The 21,269-nt window shown below is 40.9% G+C and overlaps 1 protein-coding gene across 2 annotated transcripts in view; it reads left to right on the top strand.

Moving 5' to 3' along the window:
• Window positions 1-2,502: 2,502 nt before the first annotated feature.
• The window catches only part of syt6a (synaptotagmin VIa), a 78,219-nt gene continuing 59,452 nt past the window's right edge, over window positions 2,503-21,269 (top strand). The window contains exons 1-2 of one of the 2 annotated variants that reach the window (XM_078254049.1): window positions 2,503-2,624; window positions 16,266-16,296. In XM_078254049.1, coding sequence (XP_078110175.1) covers window positions 2,503-2,624; window positions 16,266-16,296 — 153 coding nt within the window. Of the gene's footprint in view, window positions 2,660-16,265; window positions 16,297-21,269 lie in introns of both variants that reach the window. The other variant, XM_078254048.1, reaches the window with a different exon arrangement.

Genomic DNA, 21,269 nt, shown 5'->3' with positions numbered 1-21,269 from the left:
GATTGACTGAGTGATGTCCTGTCCTGTTGAGGTTATACGATGCGTGTGATGGCCTTACTGTTTAGCTCTGCGAGGTTGGGTGTGGGGAGACCGATTATCCTGGCAGCGGTGTTACGTGTTTGGCCCGATTAGTAACTGATAACATGTTCGAAGAAGAAGAGGAAGAATGTATTAAACCCTCATTGAGGAAATCCAATTAGTGTGACTTTACAGATTCAGATTTTTACAAACAAAACATTACGACCAATTTACAAGCAAGAAGCAACCCTCAAATGTTTTTCTAATGCACCCGGTTAATGTTTACATTAAAAATTGACGGCATATAATTAAAAGATCAATTTCAGGATTTTATTTATCGATATCAGATTACTTAAACAAAGATTCATTTAATTGGGGAATCGATTATTTTAACCCAACCCTCTATATATTAGAGATGTTCCGATACCGATACCAGTATCGGTATCGGCTCCGATACTGCCTAAAATGCTGGTATCGGTATCGGGAAGTACTGGAGTTTATGCACCGATCCGATACCACGTAATAAAGCCCTAAAGAAAAAATAAGTTAAAGTAGTTTATTTATGTTCTTTTTCCGTTATAACTGACTGTCAACTAGATAATAAAAGAAAGTTCTGGGGCATTCATGTTTCACAAAGAGTTTAACCTGAGCCAGACTGACAACAAAGATAGAAATCATATCACATCCATACAGGGATAGTAGTATACAGTTCTTAAAACATAATAAAATATATGACACACTGGTATCGGATCGGTATTCGGTATCGGCCGATACGCAAGTTCAGGTATCGGAATCGGTATCGGGAAGCAAAAGATGGTATCGGACCAAATATATATATATATATATACTCTGAAACCATTTCTTTAAAACCATTCTGCCCAACAAATTTTCTTTTTTTTAATACTTTTGTACTTTTACTTAAGTGAAATCTTGAGTATAGGACTTTTATTTGAGTATTTTTACGTTGCGGTATTGCTACTTTTACTTAAAGCTTAACTCTCGCCAAAATGCAACCTAGGGTCTTTTTGTGAATGTACCAGAGTCAAACTTTAGTTTAATAGCATATTTAGAACGGAAGCGTCACTTTTAAGATGTACCGTAGTTTCGTTTTTTGGTCAAATGGCCTTTTGAATGGGAGTAATAGGGGCACTTTTATGCTAGCCTCAAAATAGCTATTTTTAAAACACTAAGAAGGCTCGGCACAACATGAAACCTTGCTCCAAGTATCACCAGGGGCTCTACACCTTAACTCCAGCATTGAGAACATTGTGTACCCAGAGTTTACTAAAAAGAGAGGTTTTGAACAACTCACCGTAGCTCTTGTTGTTTCCGGCCGCTACCACCTCGGCAGTCAAAACGAGTCGATATCAAAACAAGTAGCCACAGATTTAGTATATCCCTTGTGCACCGAAAAACGAAAACACGGTACATCTTAAAAGTGGCGCTTCCAGCCTAAATATGCTTTTAAACGAAAGTTTGACTCGGGTACATTCACAAAAAGACCCTAGGTTGCATTTTGGCGAGAGTTACGCTTTAAGTAATAGATATGAGTACTTTTTTCACCACTGTATGTTCATGAGTATTTCTAAGTGCCCATGTGTTTACATTGTATGCAACCTTGTGACTCTGGCTCTCTCCCTGTCCTTGTTTCTCTCTTTCTCACACACACACACACACACACAGTTAAACCCTCATCATTACGGGTCGTAAACACTCAGGGATCACAATCAGAGTGATCTGGGACTGTCAGTGAGAGCGGAGAGACCTGGCAGGTCACAGGTGGTTCAGCTCAGAGAGGAATTTATCACAGGAGACATTTTGACCTGCAGGGACCAGCCGAGTCAGTCAAACTGTGAGAAAAACAAGCCCAGTGGTCGTTATGTTAAGTTTGTGCACACTCAGAGAAGGTGGTGGCATTACATGTACAGTCAGATTAAAGGTGCGGGTGTTTTGGAGTGGGGGGGAGGGGGGGGGGGTGATGTGGAAACAGAGGGATGAAGAGACAGAAGGTGGAGGAGGATGGAGGCTTTGTAAGGCTCCGGTTAGTTGCCGTGTTTCTTTGCAACTTGCTTTTTAAGCATATATGTGATGCAATAATTCTGTCATATCACCTGGGCACAAATGTGATTCATTAAGTCCTCACACATTATTGCACACACACACACACACACACACACACACACACACACACTAGTACACATCTAACACGTTCATGCACTTCAGCGATCGTGGCCCAGCATACACAAAAAAACTGACATACACACACACACACACACACACACACACACACACACACACACAGTGTAAAAACACTTGAGAGAGGAGGATAGGAGGAGAAGAATCAGCCGAGGACGGGGACAAGTTGCATTCATCTTCTGCATGCTAGGCTGCTGCTACTGCTGCTGCTGCTGCTGCTGCTGCGTGTATGTGTGTGTTAATCCCCCTTGGATGAGCGCACACACGGCCGAGGATGCAGCTGGGAGCATGAGTTCTGACCGAGAGGAGTATGACATGGTCTGTCAGAAAGCTGTGACCCTAATTGTTGACCTTTGCCTGCACAACAGCTCCCTGTTGGATCAGGACACCTGTCAGGATTACCTCTTCCTGTTGTCCAGCGACAGCTCGGACCGCAAACAACTGAGTAAGGATTACAATTAACTCCTGATCTATACTGGCTGAAAGGCAGCAGCTTTGCTGATGTGCTTCGTGAGTGTCCATGCTTATCTTTTCCTCAGAAGAAAGCCAATTTTAAAGAATTTTGTGCCGCTTTACTTGTGCATGAATGCCAACGCTGCAATTGTTTTGCCATTGAACATATGGTTTTATCTCGGTTTCTTTTTGTTTACCACATGTGCAGTCACAGATGGTTCCTCAGACAGAGCTTCGACTGAGCCATTAAAACGTCCTTAATGAGGTTTAGTGACCCCAGGGCAACAGGGAGCAATAGGTGTACAAAACTAACTCACATTGACTCCACAGTTTGCTCCAGAGAGCAGAGCTCCTATACCGTTAATAGATCAGCCTAAGGCTGACTAATGCCAGCTGATGCTGTCCTGACCACTCAGGCTAACAAAGCAAAGAGATGAGAAACAAACAAAACCTTTTTCCGAACTGTATGCCGATATGCCTGGGTTAACAACATCAAGCTGCAACGTTGTGCGTTTAATCTGCTCTGCAAAATTTTGTTTGAAATATTCATGAGGGATGATTTACACATCTGTTGCAGCCTCGTGCATCTGTTGCTTTGGCGATTGTAAAGGGCTTCACTCTCTTTAAAGGAATAATCCCTCTCTTCAAATGCATTGTTAATGGAGCAACTCTACTACAGGCTTTGTGTGTGAATCCTAGTTGTGAGAATGTGCCGGTAAATCTGGTGAAATATGGTCCGAATTGTCTTGACGCCGAGGGAACTGCTGAATTTAGTGTTACACTGCAGAAAACACGATACAAGATTAGAGCTGCACGATACAATACATATGCGATAACGTTGTTGAATATCACGGTAACAATTTTTCTTGCGATAAATAAACAAATATTAAAGTGTACTCGGTTCTACACTTCTGCTGCTTTCAGTATTCTGCTAAAATACAACATATTGCTGAACATTGAAATGGAAAAAAAAAGAATGACAGCTACATTTTAAAGTGCAGTTTTCTACTGATTTTCTCTTTCAACTAACAAAAAAATGGGTCTTTCACGATGTGTCGCAGCCTTTCGCCGTGTGTTTATAGTGCCAGTTGATATCGCAATGACGATAAAAAAAAAAGATAGTTTGAGCCTATACAAGATATGAACAAATGGTTTGTGAAGAATTGTAGTTTTATAGATTTAGAAAAGCAGAGAAAATGTTTTTGTGTACAGTTTGAAAAACAGCGCTTTATTTTCCTCGGGAAAACTAAAATTTAGAATAACAATGCAGTAAATATATCAGGACATATGATTATTTACTAAGTATGTGATCTGTTGCATATTAGATATCCATAACTGTCATCTATAATCTTTTGCTAATCCATCTAATTTTTTTAAATTACTTCTTCCAACCAATACATTTTTTGTAAGTCAACGAGCATTGGTTTGCGGCTTTCTGTTAAGCCCGAGACACACCAACCCGATAATCGGCCGTCGGACAGTCTGGCGAGCTCAGTGACTCGAGTCTGTTCGGTGTGTTCCGTGCCGTCGTCCATCCGAGGGGCCGTCGTCCATCATTTTGGCCGACCTGACTTGCTGGGTCGGAGGGCGGGCAGTCGGACTCAATGACTAATCTGATTGGTGGAGTGCTAGCCCTTGACTATCGAATCAGTGCACTTGTTAGCGTGACGCACAGCCTCTCAAAATCTGACGAAAATCTTTCAAACTGACCTTTGTTGATCTGAAATGAAGACAGATTCAGCAACTGCACGGCCTATTTCTCGCTTAAAGTGTTTTCAGAAACACGTTTCGGTGAACTATCTTCGTAAAATATGAGATCGTATTCTGAATGAGCCGCCATTATGCCCAGTTGAAAAATCCGGGAGCAGCCAGACCCACGTGACGTGTTCGTCCAGCTGCCGGTTTTAATTTTTTGGGCGACAATACAGATTAGCGCGGCCTGCTGTTATGGAGACGTATTACATCTCGCGCACGCACAGAACGTACACTCAAGTCAGCGTAGCTTCGGTGTGTTCTGCGACACTTTTCTGACCAACTCGGGAAGACTGATCAGTCCGACTGCCTTTCCTCCTGACAGTCGGCTGTCGGGTTGGTGTGTCAGGACCTTAAGACTGAGAAATTGGTCTTTTGCACATGATGACAAACCAATTATGTGATCTGTTGCATGTAATATATCCCTAACTGTAACCTATAACATTTTGATAATCCATACTTTTTTCTGAGTTTCTTGTAAGTCCACGAGCACTGGTTTGCGGCTTTCTGTTTGACTGAGGAATTGGTCTTTAGCTTTGTCAGCAGGTGCACAAGAAAACAGGAAACAGTTGTGGCTGCTTTTTCAAGGATGGGTTTCCTGTTCACAGAGTGCATGCCACACCAATCCTGACCAAATCCGCTGTCAGCTCATATCATTCTCAGCGGAGGAATTGAACTTACATCGCAGTGCCACTGGCGTCCACCACAGAGCTGTGGGGACATTAAATGCCATTGCACGTTACGCAGCCGTTGATGTAAATTGTTTCCGCCACATGGATGCTAAAGACAAGCTGCTTCTCATAATGTTGGAGGATGTATAGGTTGGGAGGGGGGTTGTATGAAATGTCTCCTTGTATATATTTATATTTATCTTTTTCTATAATTCATAGATCCCACACAAAGCAATATGTGATTACAGCAAGCGCTGGTTTCAACTAACTGATTTTCTACGGACCGAGAAGGTGCACCTGCTTCGAATGTTATTAGCCGATTGAATGGCCGTTGTCAGTTGTTTTATCACTACCATAGATATAAGGCTGTATGGCCCTACTCTACCTTCTAGTTGGTTCACTAGGCTGTTTAGCCTGACGTCGTCATACTCAGATTCTAGTCAGAATATGAATCTGATACTGCTCCATTGGACTGTGATTATTGGGCGTGTTTCAACCAAACCAGGAAAGAAAATGCCTCTGCACTCAATTGGATAGACCTACAACCAATCAGAGCAACGGAGTATGTGACGTCCCATCTTCTTAGCGACCATCGGGGCCAGCTGATAAATTAAACTTTTGCCGAATCCCGTAGGAAGGGCGGCAAAAACATCTTTCCGATCGACAAATGCCTCGATCGCGGTCCTCTGTTCCTCTTTTAAAATGAATGCGCTGTCGATATCTTCTATAACAGACGCTATGGCGGAATCTACACATCTCAATTCTCCAGCGGCAGCCATCTTTGTCGTAAACGAATTCAACCCAAGCGCTCTTTGGTGACGTGGTTGATTACGTTACTGTTGATCATCTGTCCATCATCGTATAAAGCCCGCCCTGACAATTTGATTGGTCCGAACAGCTCTGGTTCGAGCATAGTTGTTCCACAACGGATCAAGTCCAGACCCAACTTCCCAACCTCAAATGTTGTGGGCGGGGCTAAGTTCGGCTGGCATCCAGGCTATAGGCTGTTATCATCCAGTGGTAAGCTGGATCATCCATTCACGTCAATATTAGACATTCAGAGCAGAAGCATGCGGTAGATCGTGGCACTGTAAGACAACATAGAATGAAGAGCGACAATAGTAGGCAGTAGTATTAAGAGCGACATTCCGCGTAAGGTTAGGGTGGTGGATGGGTCAAACAAACACAGCACTTCCACCCGCGGAACCCGTGTTGAACTGCAAAGATTCATCGATTAGTTGTCAACTATTACATATATTATTTAACTATTTTGCTAATCGATAAATCAGTTTGAGTCGTTTTTTAAAAAGTCAAAAATTCTCTGATTCCAGCTTCTTAAATGTGTTTTTCAGTTTCTTCACTCCTCTGTGACAGGAAACTGAATATCTTTGAGTTGGGGACAAAACAAGACATCTGAGGATGCCATCTTGGGCTTTGGGAAACACTGGTTGACATTTGTTTATTGAAAGATTATTTTTGGGGGCATTTTATGCCTTTATTAGACAGGACAGCTGAAGACAGCAGAAAGGGGAGAGAGAGAGAGAGGGGGAATGACATGCAGCAAAGGGACACATGTCAGAATCGAACCCGCCGCCGCTGCGCTCACCATTTTCTGACATTTTATAGACCAAACAACTCAGCGCGAGAAAATAATTGACAGATTAATCGACAATGAAATAATTGTTAGTTGCAGCCCTAGTCCCATGTGAAACCAAAAGTCAACATTGACTTTTAAATTCTCTTATGTGCATTCAGTTGCAACCGTTTTCACAGTTTAGGTTTAGTTTATTTGTACTGTTTCAGTTGGTCACTGAAGTGTCAGTGAACCTCTGTTGCTCCGGAATATACAGTATGTGCATTCTTTTAATCTGTTTGTAATTTTCATTTTTCTCTCTACTTCATCTCAGCTTTAAGGGTGATTTGAGAATATGAAAGTTCATGGCTTTAATGTGCCCCATTTTCTCCTCTGTGACAGCGCAAAAGAGCACATTAGGTTTGCAAATCATACAGCTGTGGGAACATATCTGTAGCTAAAAAAGGCTCACAGCAGCAGAGTCAACAAATTTGCCTTCTGAACTCCCCGCTGTCCCCTCGCTATTTTCGAATCGATTATTATAAAATAAGAACGGCTGATTGGAAAGCCTGGGACTTGAATTCCCCTGTCCTGATGCGGCTGGGAGATAATAACCCATTGTCTTTATTGACCAATTTGTTGAATTTCGAGCTGGCTGATTGTATTCCAATCAAGCCCGTGCCGGAGCCACCTGCTGTGCGTGTGAAAGGCAACACAAGACTTTTTTCAGGGAGATAACAGAGCTTGGATCGCCGTCTCACACTCTGCTGAGCGAACATTTCCCACTGATCGACTGCCTGCCTCAGATATTGATATTTACTCCCGAGCGTTGATGCAAGTTACAAAAGGCATCCTTTAAGCCTGTGTAGCTACTGTAGCTGGATGCACTTATGACCCACCTTCCAGCCCCCCCACACACAGACACACACACACACACACACACACACACAAAACACTCACCCTCATTACAAATTCCTTTTCTCATTATCAGCTGCAGCGTCAGGTGTGTGGGCTTTGAATTGACCAGGCTTATTCTTTTTTTTTGATCATGTTATTTCTCGCATCTCATCTAGAGGTTTATTAAACGAGACCCTGGCTGGCAGAGGACATTAACATCAGCAGCTCATGCATTTAGTTCCCACTGGTTTCCACGCTCTCAGTGTTTGAGGTACTGTATTTGCAGGGACGGCTGGTGCATTGCAGGTTGAATCCAAAACAGAAAAACAAGAACATCAAATTAACTGCACTGTGGAGATTAGAACCCCAGCCGAACCACTGTGCCTTTCAATAATTAATACTCACTGTCTCTGCATTTTATCGATACAACATTTCACTGTAGACCACAAAAGAACAACAGAGGAGACACTGTCTGTTCCTGTTGTAAAAGATAACACTCGAAAAAATGTCTGTCATGAAAAGACCAAACGCCACTCCTCAAAGCCTTGTCCTATTATTGCTGTAATCATTAGAATAATAAAGAACATTTTTGCATCTTATGGCATTCAGGGTTTTCCTCACCATTATAAGGCGTAGGTGCAGCACCCAAGGCTTTTTAGGGACCACCTAAGCCGAATGAATGTAAAATCACTGTGAGCATCAAAACTGCATTACAGCTATATCATATTATATACAACTAAATGACTTTTCTCAGATCTAATGGTTGTAGTTGGTGCCCAGTGGACTTCTTTGGCAAGTTTTGTCTTTAAGCTTTTTGAGTGGTATTTATGTATTATCTGCTCTAGCTTTTCCAATGTTTTAGACACAGATGTGGTAAAACTAATGGTCCAAAATGTGAAATTGCATATTTTGTTTTTATTGAAAAATGTTTTCTTGCGGGAGGACTCCTAGCCTTTATCCTTTCATTCCACATTTAACAAAAGTGCAAAGGTTTAAGTTTATCAAATGTGAGTAAGTGTTTCCATGACACCGGGGGTTCAAATCAAACGGAAGCGGTGGAGTAGGGTCTGGAGGAGGAAATAATGACCGGCATAGGGGAACACATTTTTCATTAAAGTTAATGCGCTAAAGACAAAAGTCAAACAGTGGCTTGAATACAAATCAGCTCTTCTGTGAGCAGTCTGTAAACTGCATTCTTAACAGGAACGCCTTCATCTCTCTTATTCTGAGGACTCCTCTGGTGTTTCCTCCCCCCACATTTTCATTTTGAAGCTCAATGACAACTGGGTCATCCCCGAAGGTGCTGAGTCCAAGTGATGTTATCTGCCCCGCTGAACAGCAGTGGAACTATTGTTAAAAAAAATCCTTCTTTATGGACTCAATAGTGCAGACCACACCACGCTGTGTTGTACATTGTGTCAGTGTTTCAGAGGACAGTGCCCTTCTCTCTGAGCGGCCAGCGCACTGGGCAAGGCCTCTGCAGAGCTATTGAGCAGTAACATCGGTTTATTGATTAAAGAATCAGGCACCAAGCGAGAAGAGCAGCGCTCTCGCCTCTCAGGGCGACGAGAGACACAAAGGAGCATGAGAAAAAAATGTTTTCCTGCCTTCTGCCCCACTGGAGCATATAATACTACAATTTGGTACTGAACTACAACAATAAACATTTGTTACGCACCACCCTCCTTAGTTACTTCTGCTACCCATGTCAAGCTTTCTGTTCACGTACAAGTGTTTAAAATGAAAACAGGGTTGGATGTAACACTATGAATTCATGGGCATTTTCTAAACATTGGGTCCTTGATTTCAGACAGAGGGAGTTAAAGCAGGCTTCTCATTTCCAGCCAGTGACTGGCTTATTAGCCGGCTTATTTGACAACTGTTTCTGGCAGGTTTTGTCAACTGTAGCTAGCTAATTAAGCTAATATTAGCTCCAGGAGTCGGTTTAAACACAGAGTCGCTGACTGACTGTTATCGTTTGAGCTCTTCTAAAAAAAAAAAGAAAGAAAGAGAGAAACCAGCAAAAAGGGGTCAGTCCACTTACTGTGCTATGATGTGCCATATTACATTTCTTAGTTAAACGATTTGGTGTGTAATACCTAAAATAAAGGCCAACTATCTTCAGAGCGGCTATAATCAATATTTTTACAATACCAATTTATCAAATGACAATGTGACAGTCACTTGTAATGATAAACCTACAAAAAATAAACACTGAATCTGCAGCCCCCCCTCGGCTTTATAGTGTTTCAGGTTACTGTTTATCTGCCCGTTTCAATACTTTGCTGTTTTTGTCGCAACAGACAGCGAAAAAGTTCTAAAGAACCAACTGTACACTACCTGCACAGCACCAAGCAGCAGACGGACACAGTTAGCAACTAGCCATGAACGGAGCTTTTTAAGAGAACCTGTAAGCGTACAAAGTGTAAAATGCTTTGGAAGTGATGCTGGGTAAGGATAATAGTTTGTAGGTACTAAGCTAGTAAGCCGCGCATGCTAACGTTTGCTGCTTATGTTAGAGCATGCAAACACAGCTAAAAAGTCTTTAATATACCAAGTATTACTCTTAACACAGTCCCATACACACCACAGATTACTGTACTGTAGTTTTGGATGGTCCAATTTTTGAGTAGAAGCTGAGAAAGAGAAAAGAAAGTAGTTCTTATGCTATGTTCACACTACCAGTGACAAAGCTACAAAAGGGCCAAGCGTGGCCAGCTACATAGTTGTCGAGTCGCCGTTGAAGTGTTGCTCAAGCGCTCGTTGACGCATACAATACACAGAAAGCTAGAAAGCTACCATAGCGTCGCCTAACTTAGCTAAACAAATTTCAAATCAACTATGGACTGATATGGCAATAAAGGATTTAATCAGAATCTAAAGAACACAGCACCACAGCTAGCAATTGTACGTTTAAAAATGTACAGTACATACCTGGTACTCCTGTCATAGCGGCCATTCTTTTTGTTAGTGTTGAAGTCAAACAAAAAAAAAAAGGGTAGGGTTAAATAGCACTGGGAACTTGTTAATGGCAGGAATACCTTTCTCTACCATTTTTTAGATGGAACGGAGAAGGAATTGTGGGGAGAGAGAATATTGATATGATTGGTTGATGCTTCACCGTGTCATTGGAGTGCTGAAAAGAGTGGAGACCAGCTCGACTTTGATTTGTAGCGCATCAAGCCCATCATGCAGCTACAAGTGTCGGGTGTCAGTTTGTAACTTCATGTCACCGGCTTCCATTGAAAATGACTTGTAGTCCGTTGCTTTGTCGCTCGTAGTGCGAACATAGCGTTAAGTCTTCTCTTTTGCCTCATTTGATTTCCTCACGTCACTGCTGTCAAGCTCTTGTCGTTCCCCGTTTTTTCTAACGAAGCCTTGTGAACCTTCTCCTGTCTCAGAGTTTTTACTGGCTGTTTTGTCATAATGGCTGTTGAGCTGTCTGTCACGGTTAAAGCTTTAGGGCCTCCGGGGACCGACTCGCCTGTCACACATTTGCAGAGTTGATAGAGTGTAGAACCAGTCAAGGGGGCCCGAACAATTCATAACACAAATTAATGTTGAGTCTTAGAGGGTAATATCACTAAATGGTGGAAAACTAAAGAGTTTCAGCAAAGAACAAATTCAGAACTGAGATCTGTTAAGACATAACTAGTCTCGCATTGCCATGATGGGAAAAAACATGCTCTGGTTTATCGGCATTTCTTTAAACCAATCACAATCGTCTTGGTAGGCGCAATGCGCCGGACCCAATAAAAGTGCCTGTGCAAAATATTCTCGGGAAGGAACTTGTTTTGGTGGAACATGTGTACGTTCAAAAGTTGTTTTTAGTCGTGCAACAGAAAACTCAGATTGGACAGATAGTCTAGCTAGCTGTCTGGATTTACCCTGCAGAGATCTGAGGAGCAGTTAACCATAGTCCTCATGAATCCACTGGAGTTTAAATCACAAAGAAAGCGGAAGGTAACGGACATCTGGCCGAAAATGAGGAACATCCGGCCGAACCTCCAGACAATCCCGTAAATGAATCATTGTCAATACAGACCAAGACATTACTAACACTGAATGGACCTGCAAATTAAACAGACGTTGTCGAGAAATATTTTTTGTGAAACTCAGTATGTTTCTGTTTTGTTTCAGCCAGAGGAGCTCAGTGTTAGCAGTCAGATTCATCAGGTGGCCAGAAACATGACTTTAAATGAATCCTACGGTTACTCCGAAACTGCTGGTGGCGTAATTAGGTAATTGCTTGACACAATGATGATATGTCAGTGTTATGTTCACAGGTTGCTCCACTACCCGCAATGGGCAAAGAAATCAATTAACACCGCTCTAATTAGAGCTTAAATTAGTCAGACAGAGAATGAGATTTGTAATGATAGGTGGGAATTTGTTGCAAGTTATATGTGTATTAACCGTTCAAAATTAAATTTGGCCTTTAATCACTTTGCTTCCAAGAGGGTAAATTTCCGGGTGAGTCCCGACTGCCCTGTCTCCGACTGAGCATGTTGGCTCGGCCAAAATAAAGGCCGACAGCCCCTCCAACAGACGACGGCACGGAACACACCGAACAGACTCGAGTCACCGACCTCGCCAGACTGTCCGACGGCCAATAATCGGCTCCGTGTGTCAGCGCCTTAAGGGTACTGTATTATGTGTGGGAGGTGTTTATTCAACTTTATGGTCATTTTGAAACGCTGTAGTTTGTGGTGTTCTATTATTCTGAAATGTGTTTCTGTATACTGATGTAAAAGAAATCAATTCAAAAGTATATGTTGGTCAGAATAGTTGTAATTGTAAAGTATATGAATGAATGAATGAATGAACGATTGATTGATGATTGATTTAATGGATTCTTTGTTTTCTTGTAATACAACTGAAATGGCCCATCATTGGATTCCATAGCACATACAATAGCACTGCATATTGCTGCAAAGTACAGACTGCACATAGTTCTTGAATAGAATAGAATTCTTTGTCATTGTACAGGATACAATGAAAATGGATAAACCACAGAAATGAAAGTAAAACATGTTTTACACAGAAACACAACGGAAAAGAAACACTCTGTACAATCAATCTGTACAACCCATTTCTTTCTTAATGAACATGCACTGTCCAGATACTCTGACTATTCAAAGGTGTTTAGCTTGACTCAACAACCTCTTTCTGAGATCATGATAGAAAGGAAAATATAAAAATGCATTTTCATTTCATTTAACGGACAAATCCGATTTGGTATTTTTTTAATACCAACATAGCAACACATTCTCACTCCCAGCACGTCAAAAACCGACGCTTGTCAGGATACTTTGGTTGTAGTTACTGACGCAAGAAGAAGTCTCTCTTAGCGTCTCAGTCAGACGCAGGGGGGGAGGCTTTTTAACTAATTCCAATGGAATCCCATCCACAGCGATATTTGACACTCTGGGTATCACTTTGGAATCATTTTTCAACGTGCTTGGTTGGGACCATTGGCGTCACTTTTTGACACCCTTTGCATCACTTTTTGACACCCTTTGCATCATTTTTCAACGTGCAGGTTAAAACCACTTTATGAATATTGCAAAATCGATATTGTAGCATGGTGGTGGGGGTATATATATATATATATATATATGCACAATTAATCGCAATTCTATCGAAATCGCAATATGAACTAGTGCAATATCCAAATTGCAGGGGGGAGCAATATTTGTTCAAGGCAAAATATGTGTCTAACTATTCTAAAATAAAGTATTGTGGTGCTGCAGAGACGTCACGGCCTACAAATCCTATCCTACAGACTAAAGAAAACATCTTTGTTTGGTACAGATTCTCTCAAAAAAAAAAAAAAAAAAGAAAAAAATCACACTTCACATTTTTTAAATATATTTTTCAATTAAAATGAGAATAATGATACAAAATGATCATTCCCTCCAATATCGTGAATCATATCGCAATCGCAATATCAGTCAAAAATAATCGCAGTTAGATATTTTCCTAATATCATGCAGCCCTAATATATAAAAAAATGATGGTGTAATTTTGTTGTATGAATCATGTACCAATAAAACACTTCCCGGTTCCTACTGGTACTAAAATGAAAACATCAAACATGTTTTTTAGATGAATGAGATGAGAGTACTGTATATCCAGTTGTTCTTCGTCCCCGTTTGCTCAGCGCCGTTAAACTGTATGTACGGGATGCAGGAATTTTCTACCCGGAGGTTATTGTAATCAAACATTGTGATTGGGTTTATTAATACAATAAAATGACACTTTAAATGGTGGGCTGTATTATAAAGCGTTATCAAATCTTTTTCTCCTGGGTAGATTACATTTCCTCGAGGGAAGAATACATTTCACGTAATTGTGTGATTAAACCATTTAAACGTGCATGCATCTCCTATAAGTGGAGTGACTTAATGAAAAAGTGTTACCATTCTCATACACACGTGTGTGAGAGTAACACACAAAGAGGTCCAGTCAACAGAAGGGTGTGAGGTGTCTCATCTGTCGCCTCCGGGTGAAGGATGTGAGATATTTTCTTTCTGCTATAACTGTAACTCCCCACGGGCTATGACAACATAATGAGGACCACTATATTAAAACTTTATCCACTAATTAGATTGAGATGGTGCACGCATGAAACGCTAAATTAAATACAAATACCAACGCTTAAAGGGCAAACCAAGGGTGTAATATCTATGCAGCGCTGCATAGTTTCATACGATGATGCCAACAGGGTACAGAATTCTGCCGCCATGTGGTATGACAGTGATTGAAGATGTTTTTCTCCTTTTAAAAAAAAATTAAATAAAAAGGTTCAGGCAAAAGGGGACGAGCATAACTTTGTTTAAAAGACTTAATTTCCTGCATTCTAATACATTAATACACCAATTTATGGTGAAAACGTCTTTATTTATTTCAAGAATAACAAAATCCTGTAACTTTTTCCCAAGGAGAACATTTTGCTCCTGAGTTGAAAAATGTCGGAGTGACTTACATAAGGTAACTGCTAGTACTGTTGTAGCTAATTTGTACAATAATGCAATAGTGTTATGAATACAAAACTTTATGAAGTGTAATGTTTTCCATTTTGAAATACATTCTATTGATCAATAAATTGTCAGTGATGTTGAATGTACAGTAGTGTAACGGACCGGCCCTACGGTTCGGTAGGGATGTGAACCGCGGATTAATTGCACATTTAACCATCACGGTGTTAAATACAGTTTAACTGCCGCTGTCACGTGAACGGGGCCAAAACGTTTCTCTATGCAGGTAAAATCCTGATTATACAAGGGGTAGAATAAGGGTGGGAAAGAAATTTGAATCACGTATGTGTCATGCTTTTTTGGACAATTTTTCAAAATCAAATCTTTCCCCCAGAAATGATTTTTTTCCTCTTTTTTTTTACCAATGATTCACTTAAATATTTTCTGGTTATAACGTAACGCTGACGGCGACCACATCATATCGGTTTCCAGCAAAACAGAGCGAAAGCAGAAAATCCATGTTATGTTCTTCTTTACAAATGAAGTAAAAGTCAGATTGACTGACTGACATGTGATGTGCATTCTTCTTAGAAGTTCTTTTAGAAACGTCTCATGATGTATGGTCCCTAGAAGTGGATTATTCAACTTTTGGTTTTGTAAAAGAAGGGAAACAAAATTGCAATACTCAATGCTATTCGCAATACTTCTAGAATCGCAATCAATGGAAATCACAATACAAATCCAGTCGGCGCCCATGTATCGGGGAAAGAATTAAATCGGGACAAAAGCATATCGTACCTGCCCTATAGTGTAGAATATCTTCTTTTAGGTAGTAGATAGTATTCTTTAGTTTCTGCCTTTAAATGCCGTGTTCCTGAGCTGCCAGGAAATGTGTTAGTCACACTGCACGTAGAACATATGGCGCCTTAGGGCCCTACCGTTATATCAGACTATATCATTCCCATTTCCTGGAATCTCTGCTGCTCCCTATATTTTGTGTTTTCACTTTTGCTGCCATTAACAATCCCCCGAGGACCCACAAGAAGTACAATGAGGGTAGATGGGAGATGGGGGAAGGACAAACTGAATAACAACCACATGAAGTGTGTCCAGCATGTCAATGTGTGTAAATGTGTGTTTTATATGCAGTTAGTAGAACAAGAGGCTTTTTGAACAACGTGGTCATCATGTTTCATTAAAACTAAAAAACTAGATTTTTTTTTTTCTCCTCCTTCAAACACATTGGGGAAAATAGAGGTTTGCAATCTGAGGTTTGTTGTGACATTTCATCCTTTGATTATATTAGCGCCCTCTGCAAAGCAGCCGCTGCCCAGTCTGAAATGATGTTACCTAAGCTGACAAGAATTGATGGAATGACCTTACAGCTCGTCCACCAGCGGGAAATTGCTCCGTGGTTTCACAGTGAAAACAGCCATGTAGTATCTGGGTTGCATTCTTATCACTAATATTACATCAGTTGAATAACACTGAACTCTGGCACAGGAGATCAGAGGAGTAAAGAGTTCTTGGAAAAAAGAACGTGCAGGAAGAAAAAAAAGCTTCCTATATGCAATATATTGTACAGTAAAATATATGATTTCATTTTCGACATACAGCCAGACAACAAGTAGTTAGAATCACCTCAAACACACACACTCTGGGGGCTATGTTCCATTATTCATCAACAGACGCGACCTGAATTTGCATATTTCATTCATCTGTTAGATGCAGTAATAAATATCCAGATATAGATTCCGTTCTGTGAAAAAATAACTTGAAATTCATTCATTCTGAGGCAGATGTGAGAGTTTTGACAAGAAAACAATGTGACAAAAATTGTAGAAACGAACTAGTCGTCAGACGTTAGTCTCGCTTTGCCAGACCCTCCTCCACAGCGCTGCGGAGGAGGGTCTGGCTAGTCCACACAGCATTCCGGGATGGGAGAAAAACATGCTCTGGTTTATTGGCATTTCTTTACACCAATCACAATCGTCTTGGGCGGTGCTAAGCCCCGGACGGAGCAACGGTGCCTCTGCAAAATAGCCTCAGGAAGGAACTTGTTTTTGTGGAACGTGTACGTTCAAAAGTTGTTTTTAGTCGTGCAACAGAAAACTCAGACTGGACAGATAGTCTAGCTAGCTGTCTGGATTTACCCTGCAGAGATCTGAGGAGCAGTTAACCATAGTCCTCAGAAATCCATCGGAGTTTAGATTTCAACACAAAGAAAGAGGAAAGAGACGGACATCTGGCCGAAAAGAGGGACATCCAGCGTAATTTCTGGAAGTGAAACGTAGCATCTGGCTGCCGCGTCTAGTGGGATGAATCCCATCCCTGCTGAACAGTTGGCTTGGATTGTCATGAAAGTCCTCCAGTTAAAAAAGTATCAGTTCAAAAGATGAACAACTGCATTCAAATATTTAGGTCTTAGCCAGTGTTTGTGAACAATTCCGGGGAGAAGTTAACTACGACTCCCAAGGTGCATTTCTGCAAGAATCATCCAATCGTTGCGCTTGAAATTCTGTCATGTGCACTACTAATGGTGGGTGGAAGCTAAAGATTGTGCCGTTGTTTTTAGAATCTGCATCTCAAATCAGTTCACTTGGGATTTCTGGTTCAATTTTGGATGAATTCAGCAGCCATGGCTCCGCGTTTTGGTTACAAACCACGACGACGAAGAGTCTTCTCCATAGCGAGTGGTATTTAGAGACTTCCCTGATGCCAAAATGACAGATTTAAACATGCTTTCTCAGAAACAAAGCTGAAATTATTAAAACTGGTGGTCACAACATGAAGTGATCGTTACATTAGCCAAGACCTGTGTTTCTATGTTAAGTCTGGATTGACGACAGTTCATTTCCAGGATAATCCAGTCATTCTAATGTGTGTTGCCATTGTCTAATTCTGTTCTTTTTAGGAAACAAAAACAAGCTTTGAGCTAGCAAGCAACACGCTAAAATGTTTGCATCATGCAACAAGGCAGGCCTGTTTGGTTCTTTCGGTGAATGATTGTAAAGATTTACAAAGAATATGTTTACAGCATTTCCTCTCCAGCTGGGACGTTTTGGGACTGATTGGTGGGATTGCTGTGGATGAAGTGCACACGGCAATACACTAAGACCTCACGTTATCCAAATCCAAATTTATTTATAGAGCACATTTAAAAACAACAACAGTTGACTAAAGTGCTTTACAATCAGAAAAGCAAAAACATAGAAAGAACACGATGAACACCAGACAACAAAAGGACAGTTTAACAGCAAAATGATGGTAATCTCCAAAGGCAACTATTGTAATGTGTTAAAAGTCTGAGAATAAAAATAGGTTTTTAGATGGGATTCAAAAACAATTGTGTAGGAGCCAGCCTGATATGTAGAGGCAATTGATTCCAGAGTTTAGGGGCTACTACTGCAAAGGCGCGGTCTCCCCTGTTCTTCAACCTTGGTCTCAGGACCACAAGGAGCAACTGGTCAGCTGACCTAGGTGACCTGGGGGGCGCATATGGTTTTAATAGGTCGGAGAGCTAGGTTGGAGCTAGCCCAGTAAGTGATTTGTACGTAGGCCTGTCACGATAACAAATTTAGCTAATCTAATATAATGATAATGGCATAATAATGCAGGTACACCTTTTCAAAGATCAATAAACTTTTTTGTCTAAAGAATATTTAACACTGGAACTGGAGGACATTTTAAATATCCACAATAAATGAACAAAACAACCAAAAACAATAAATAAAATGGACTCTCAGTCTCTGTTAACAAAAAATGCACTGGAATAAAAACCAAACACAATCAAAAACAATAAATAAAATGGAATTTCTTTCCGGCCGCGATAATTTCCATTTAAAAATGATCGAGCTCATTTTTATTTATCATGCGATTAATTGGTTTGTTGCATATTGCGACAGGCTTATTTGTACATAAACAATAGTATCTTGAAATCAATTGTGAAACGTACAGGGAGCCAGTGAAGGAAGGCCAGAACGGGGAAGATGTGATCTCGCCTACGAGTTCCTGTTAAAAGACGAGCTGCAGCGTTCTGGACTAACTGCAAGCGTGAGAGAAAGGCCTGGTTTACGCCAACATAAAGGGCATTACAGTAGCCAAGCCTGGTTGAAATATAAGCATGTATAATCCTTTAAAAATTGCAAAATGATAAAAAGGGCTTGACCTTAAATAAGAGCCTCAAAGGGCGGCCTCTAGCTCACCCAGTAACAGCGTGCGCCCAATGTAGGCTGAGTCCTTGGCAGCGGCCCAGGTTTGAATCCGACCTGCTGCCCTTTTCTGCTTGTCATCCCCTCTCTTCCTCTCCCCCTTTCCTGTCTATCCACTGTCACTATTGAATAAAGGGGAAAGCCCCAAAAAATTATCTTTAAAAAAAAGATAAGAGCATCAATTGAAAAAAAGCTTGATTTTATTACAGAATGTATCTGCTTGTCCAATTTGAAATCACTGTCCATGATTAAGACCTCATATATGGTTCCAGGGAACACAGGTCCATATGAATAGCATTACGTTCACCACCTGGTTCAAATATCTGGACCTCAGTTTTGCTTTCATTAAAGCTTAAAGCGTAACTCTCGCCAAAATGCAACCTAGGGTCTTTTTGTGAATGTACCCGATTCAAACTTTCGCATAATTAGGACGGAAACGCCACTTTTGAGATTTACCGTATTCTCGTTTTTGGTCAAATGGCCTTTTGAATGGGAGTGCTAGGGGCACTACTATGATCGCATCAAAATAGCTATTTTTAAAACACTAAGAAGGCTCGACACAACATGAAACTTTGCTCCAAGTATCACCAGGGGCTCTACACATGAACTCCAGCATTGAGAACATTGTTTGTGTACCCAGAGTTTACTAAAAAGAAAGGTTTTGAACAACTCACTTTAGCAGGTTTTTCCGGTCGCTGCCATCTTGCCAGTCAAAAGAGCCTTCTTAGTGTTTTAAAAACAGCGATTTTGATGCGATCATAGTAGTGCCCCTAGCACTCCCATTCAGTTTGTATCTTTCCTTTCGTTACTGTATTGTGTGAACAGTTAACTTCATTTAATATGGTATGTGGCGTTTTCTTTTGCGGGGTCAAATGTTCCACCTAAACAAGTTCCTTCCCGAGACTATTCTGCAGAGCCGCTGTCGCTGCGTCCGGAGCTTAGCGCCGCCCAAGACGATTGTGATTGGTTTGAAGAAATGCAAACAACCCAGAGCAGTTTTGTCTCCTATACCAGAACGTATGTGTGGTGTAGCCAGACCTTACTCTGCAGCGCTGTGGCGATAGGTCTGGTAATGTAAGACTTATGTTAAGTAACATTAAGGAACAGGGAAGAACACATCCAGAACTGTCAGCCCTTTCCAAATCTCTACACAGTCTTGGTCTGGTATGACCAGTAGCTTATGGTGGCTAATGTTCGCTAATCTTAAATAAATGTAGGTCGATTTTTAATGACATTGAGTGTCTTCACTGACTCAACTACTGTTTCACTATATTTGATGTTTATTATATACCCTTTTTTTTTAGGTTAACAGGTCCATAAAATACTAAAGAAATCCTAGAACATTTCCTGAAAAGCATAATGTAATGTGGTATTAATTATAGGGAAAAATAGATCATGTTCAATGGGTACACTTGTAATTAATTTAAGCTGAAAATGAAAAAACAAACTGTCTACAGGCAAACTGCTAATAAACATATATATGAAGAGTACATTTTTTTAATAATTCTATGAATAATAGCATGTTTATTGGTGTTAAATGGAGAAATACCAACTGTTTTCAAACGCAACACAACTAACTAAAGTACCTTTCCCCTTCCCCATAATTAACACCAAATACATGCATCGTTATTTCCAGGAAACTTTCAAAAATTCATTACGAAATAACGAACCTGTAAAATAAAGTGTTACAGATCACATCATATTGTAGAGTTTTGTGTCCACTCCTTCAAAATCGGATCTGCATACAGTGTATCAGCAGCTTGATCATGTTTTATCAGTGTTGTAAATGTCTGCGGTGAATGGTTCCCTGTGTGGCATTAATATTACAACAGGTGAAACGTGTTGGGAGTGTGACAGGAATAAGTCACCCTCATTTACAAGCTATCAGTAATGACCTGGGGGTCACTTATGGAAATCTCTCTATCTAAATAACTTTTTTCCAGATGGTAATTCACCCCCTCCTAGTATCATAACCCCCCCCCCCCTCCACCCCCCTTTGACAAGCTAATCCCCAGCCAAGCGTGTAATTAAGAACAGAGTCAGGTATGCTGGGAATGCAACACACTCGTGTGACATGAGAGTGAAGCAGCGGTCTTTGCCATCAGTGTACAAACTAATCACCTGTCACTTGCACTGTAACAGCCGCTAATGCATCCCCTGAGCCAGGTTTGGATGAGGATGAAGAAGAGGAGCATTACCAAGTGATGAATGGAGCATCGCATGCATTGAGCATTAAATGCAGGATTTTTCATCTGCATGACACTGCGACAAACGCTGGATCTGTATTTCAAAATGTTGCACTAAAGCCTGGGGGGGAATAGCAGAGGTTTGTAAAACCTACCTTTACATTGGTGGATCCATAGCATATCACTGTCTTACTAGAACGCAATCATCACATTGCAGCATAAACAGCACACATGCACTACAGTACCTGGGGGTTTGTTGCTGAGCGTCGAGTCAGCACTCTACGCTACATGATAATATTATGATGACCTCGCTACCTTTCTACTATGGTTGA

Source organism: Sander vitreus, chromosome 7, assembly GCF_031162955.1.
Source record: "Sander vitreus isolate 19-12246 chromosome 7, sanVit1, whole genome shotgun sequence".
Taxonomy (NCBI): domain Eukaryota; kingdom Metazoa; phylum Chordata; class Actinopteri; order Perciformes; family Percidae; genus Sander; species Sander vitreus.
Note: the sequence above shows the minus strand (reverse complement) of the source record. Positions and strands in the feature narration are given on the sequence as shown.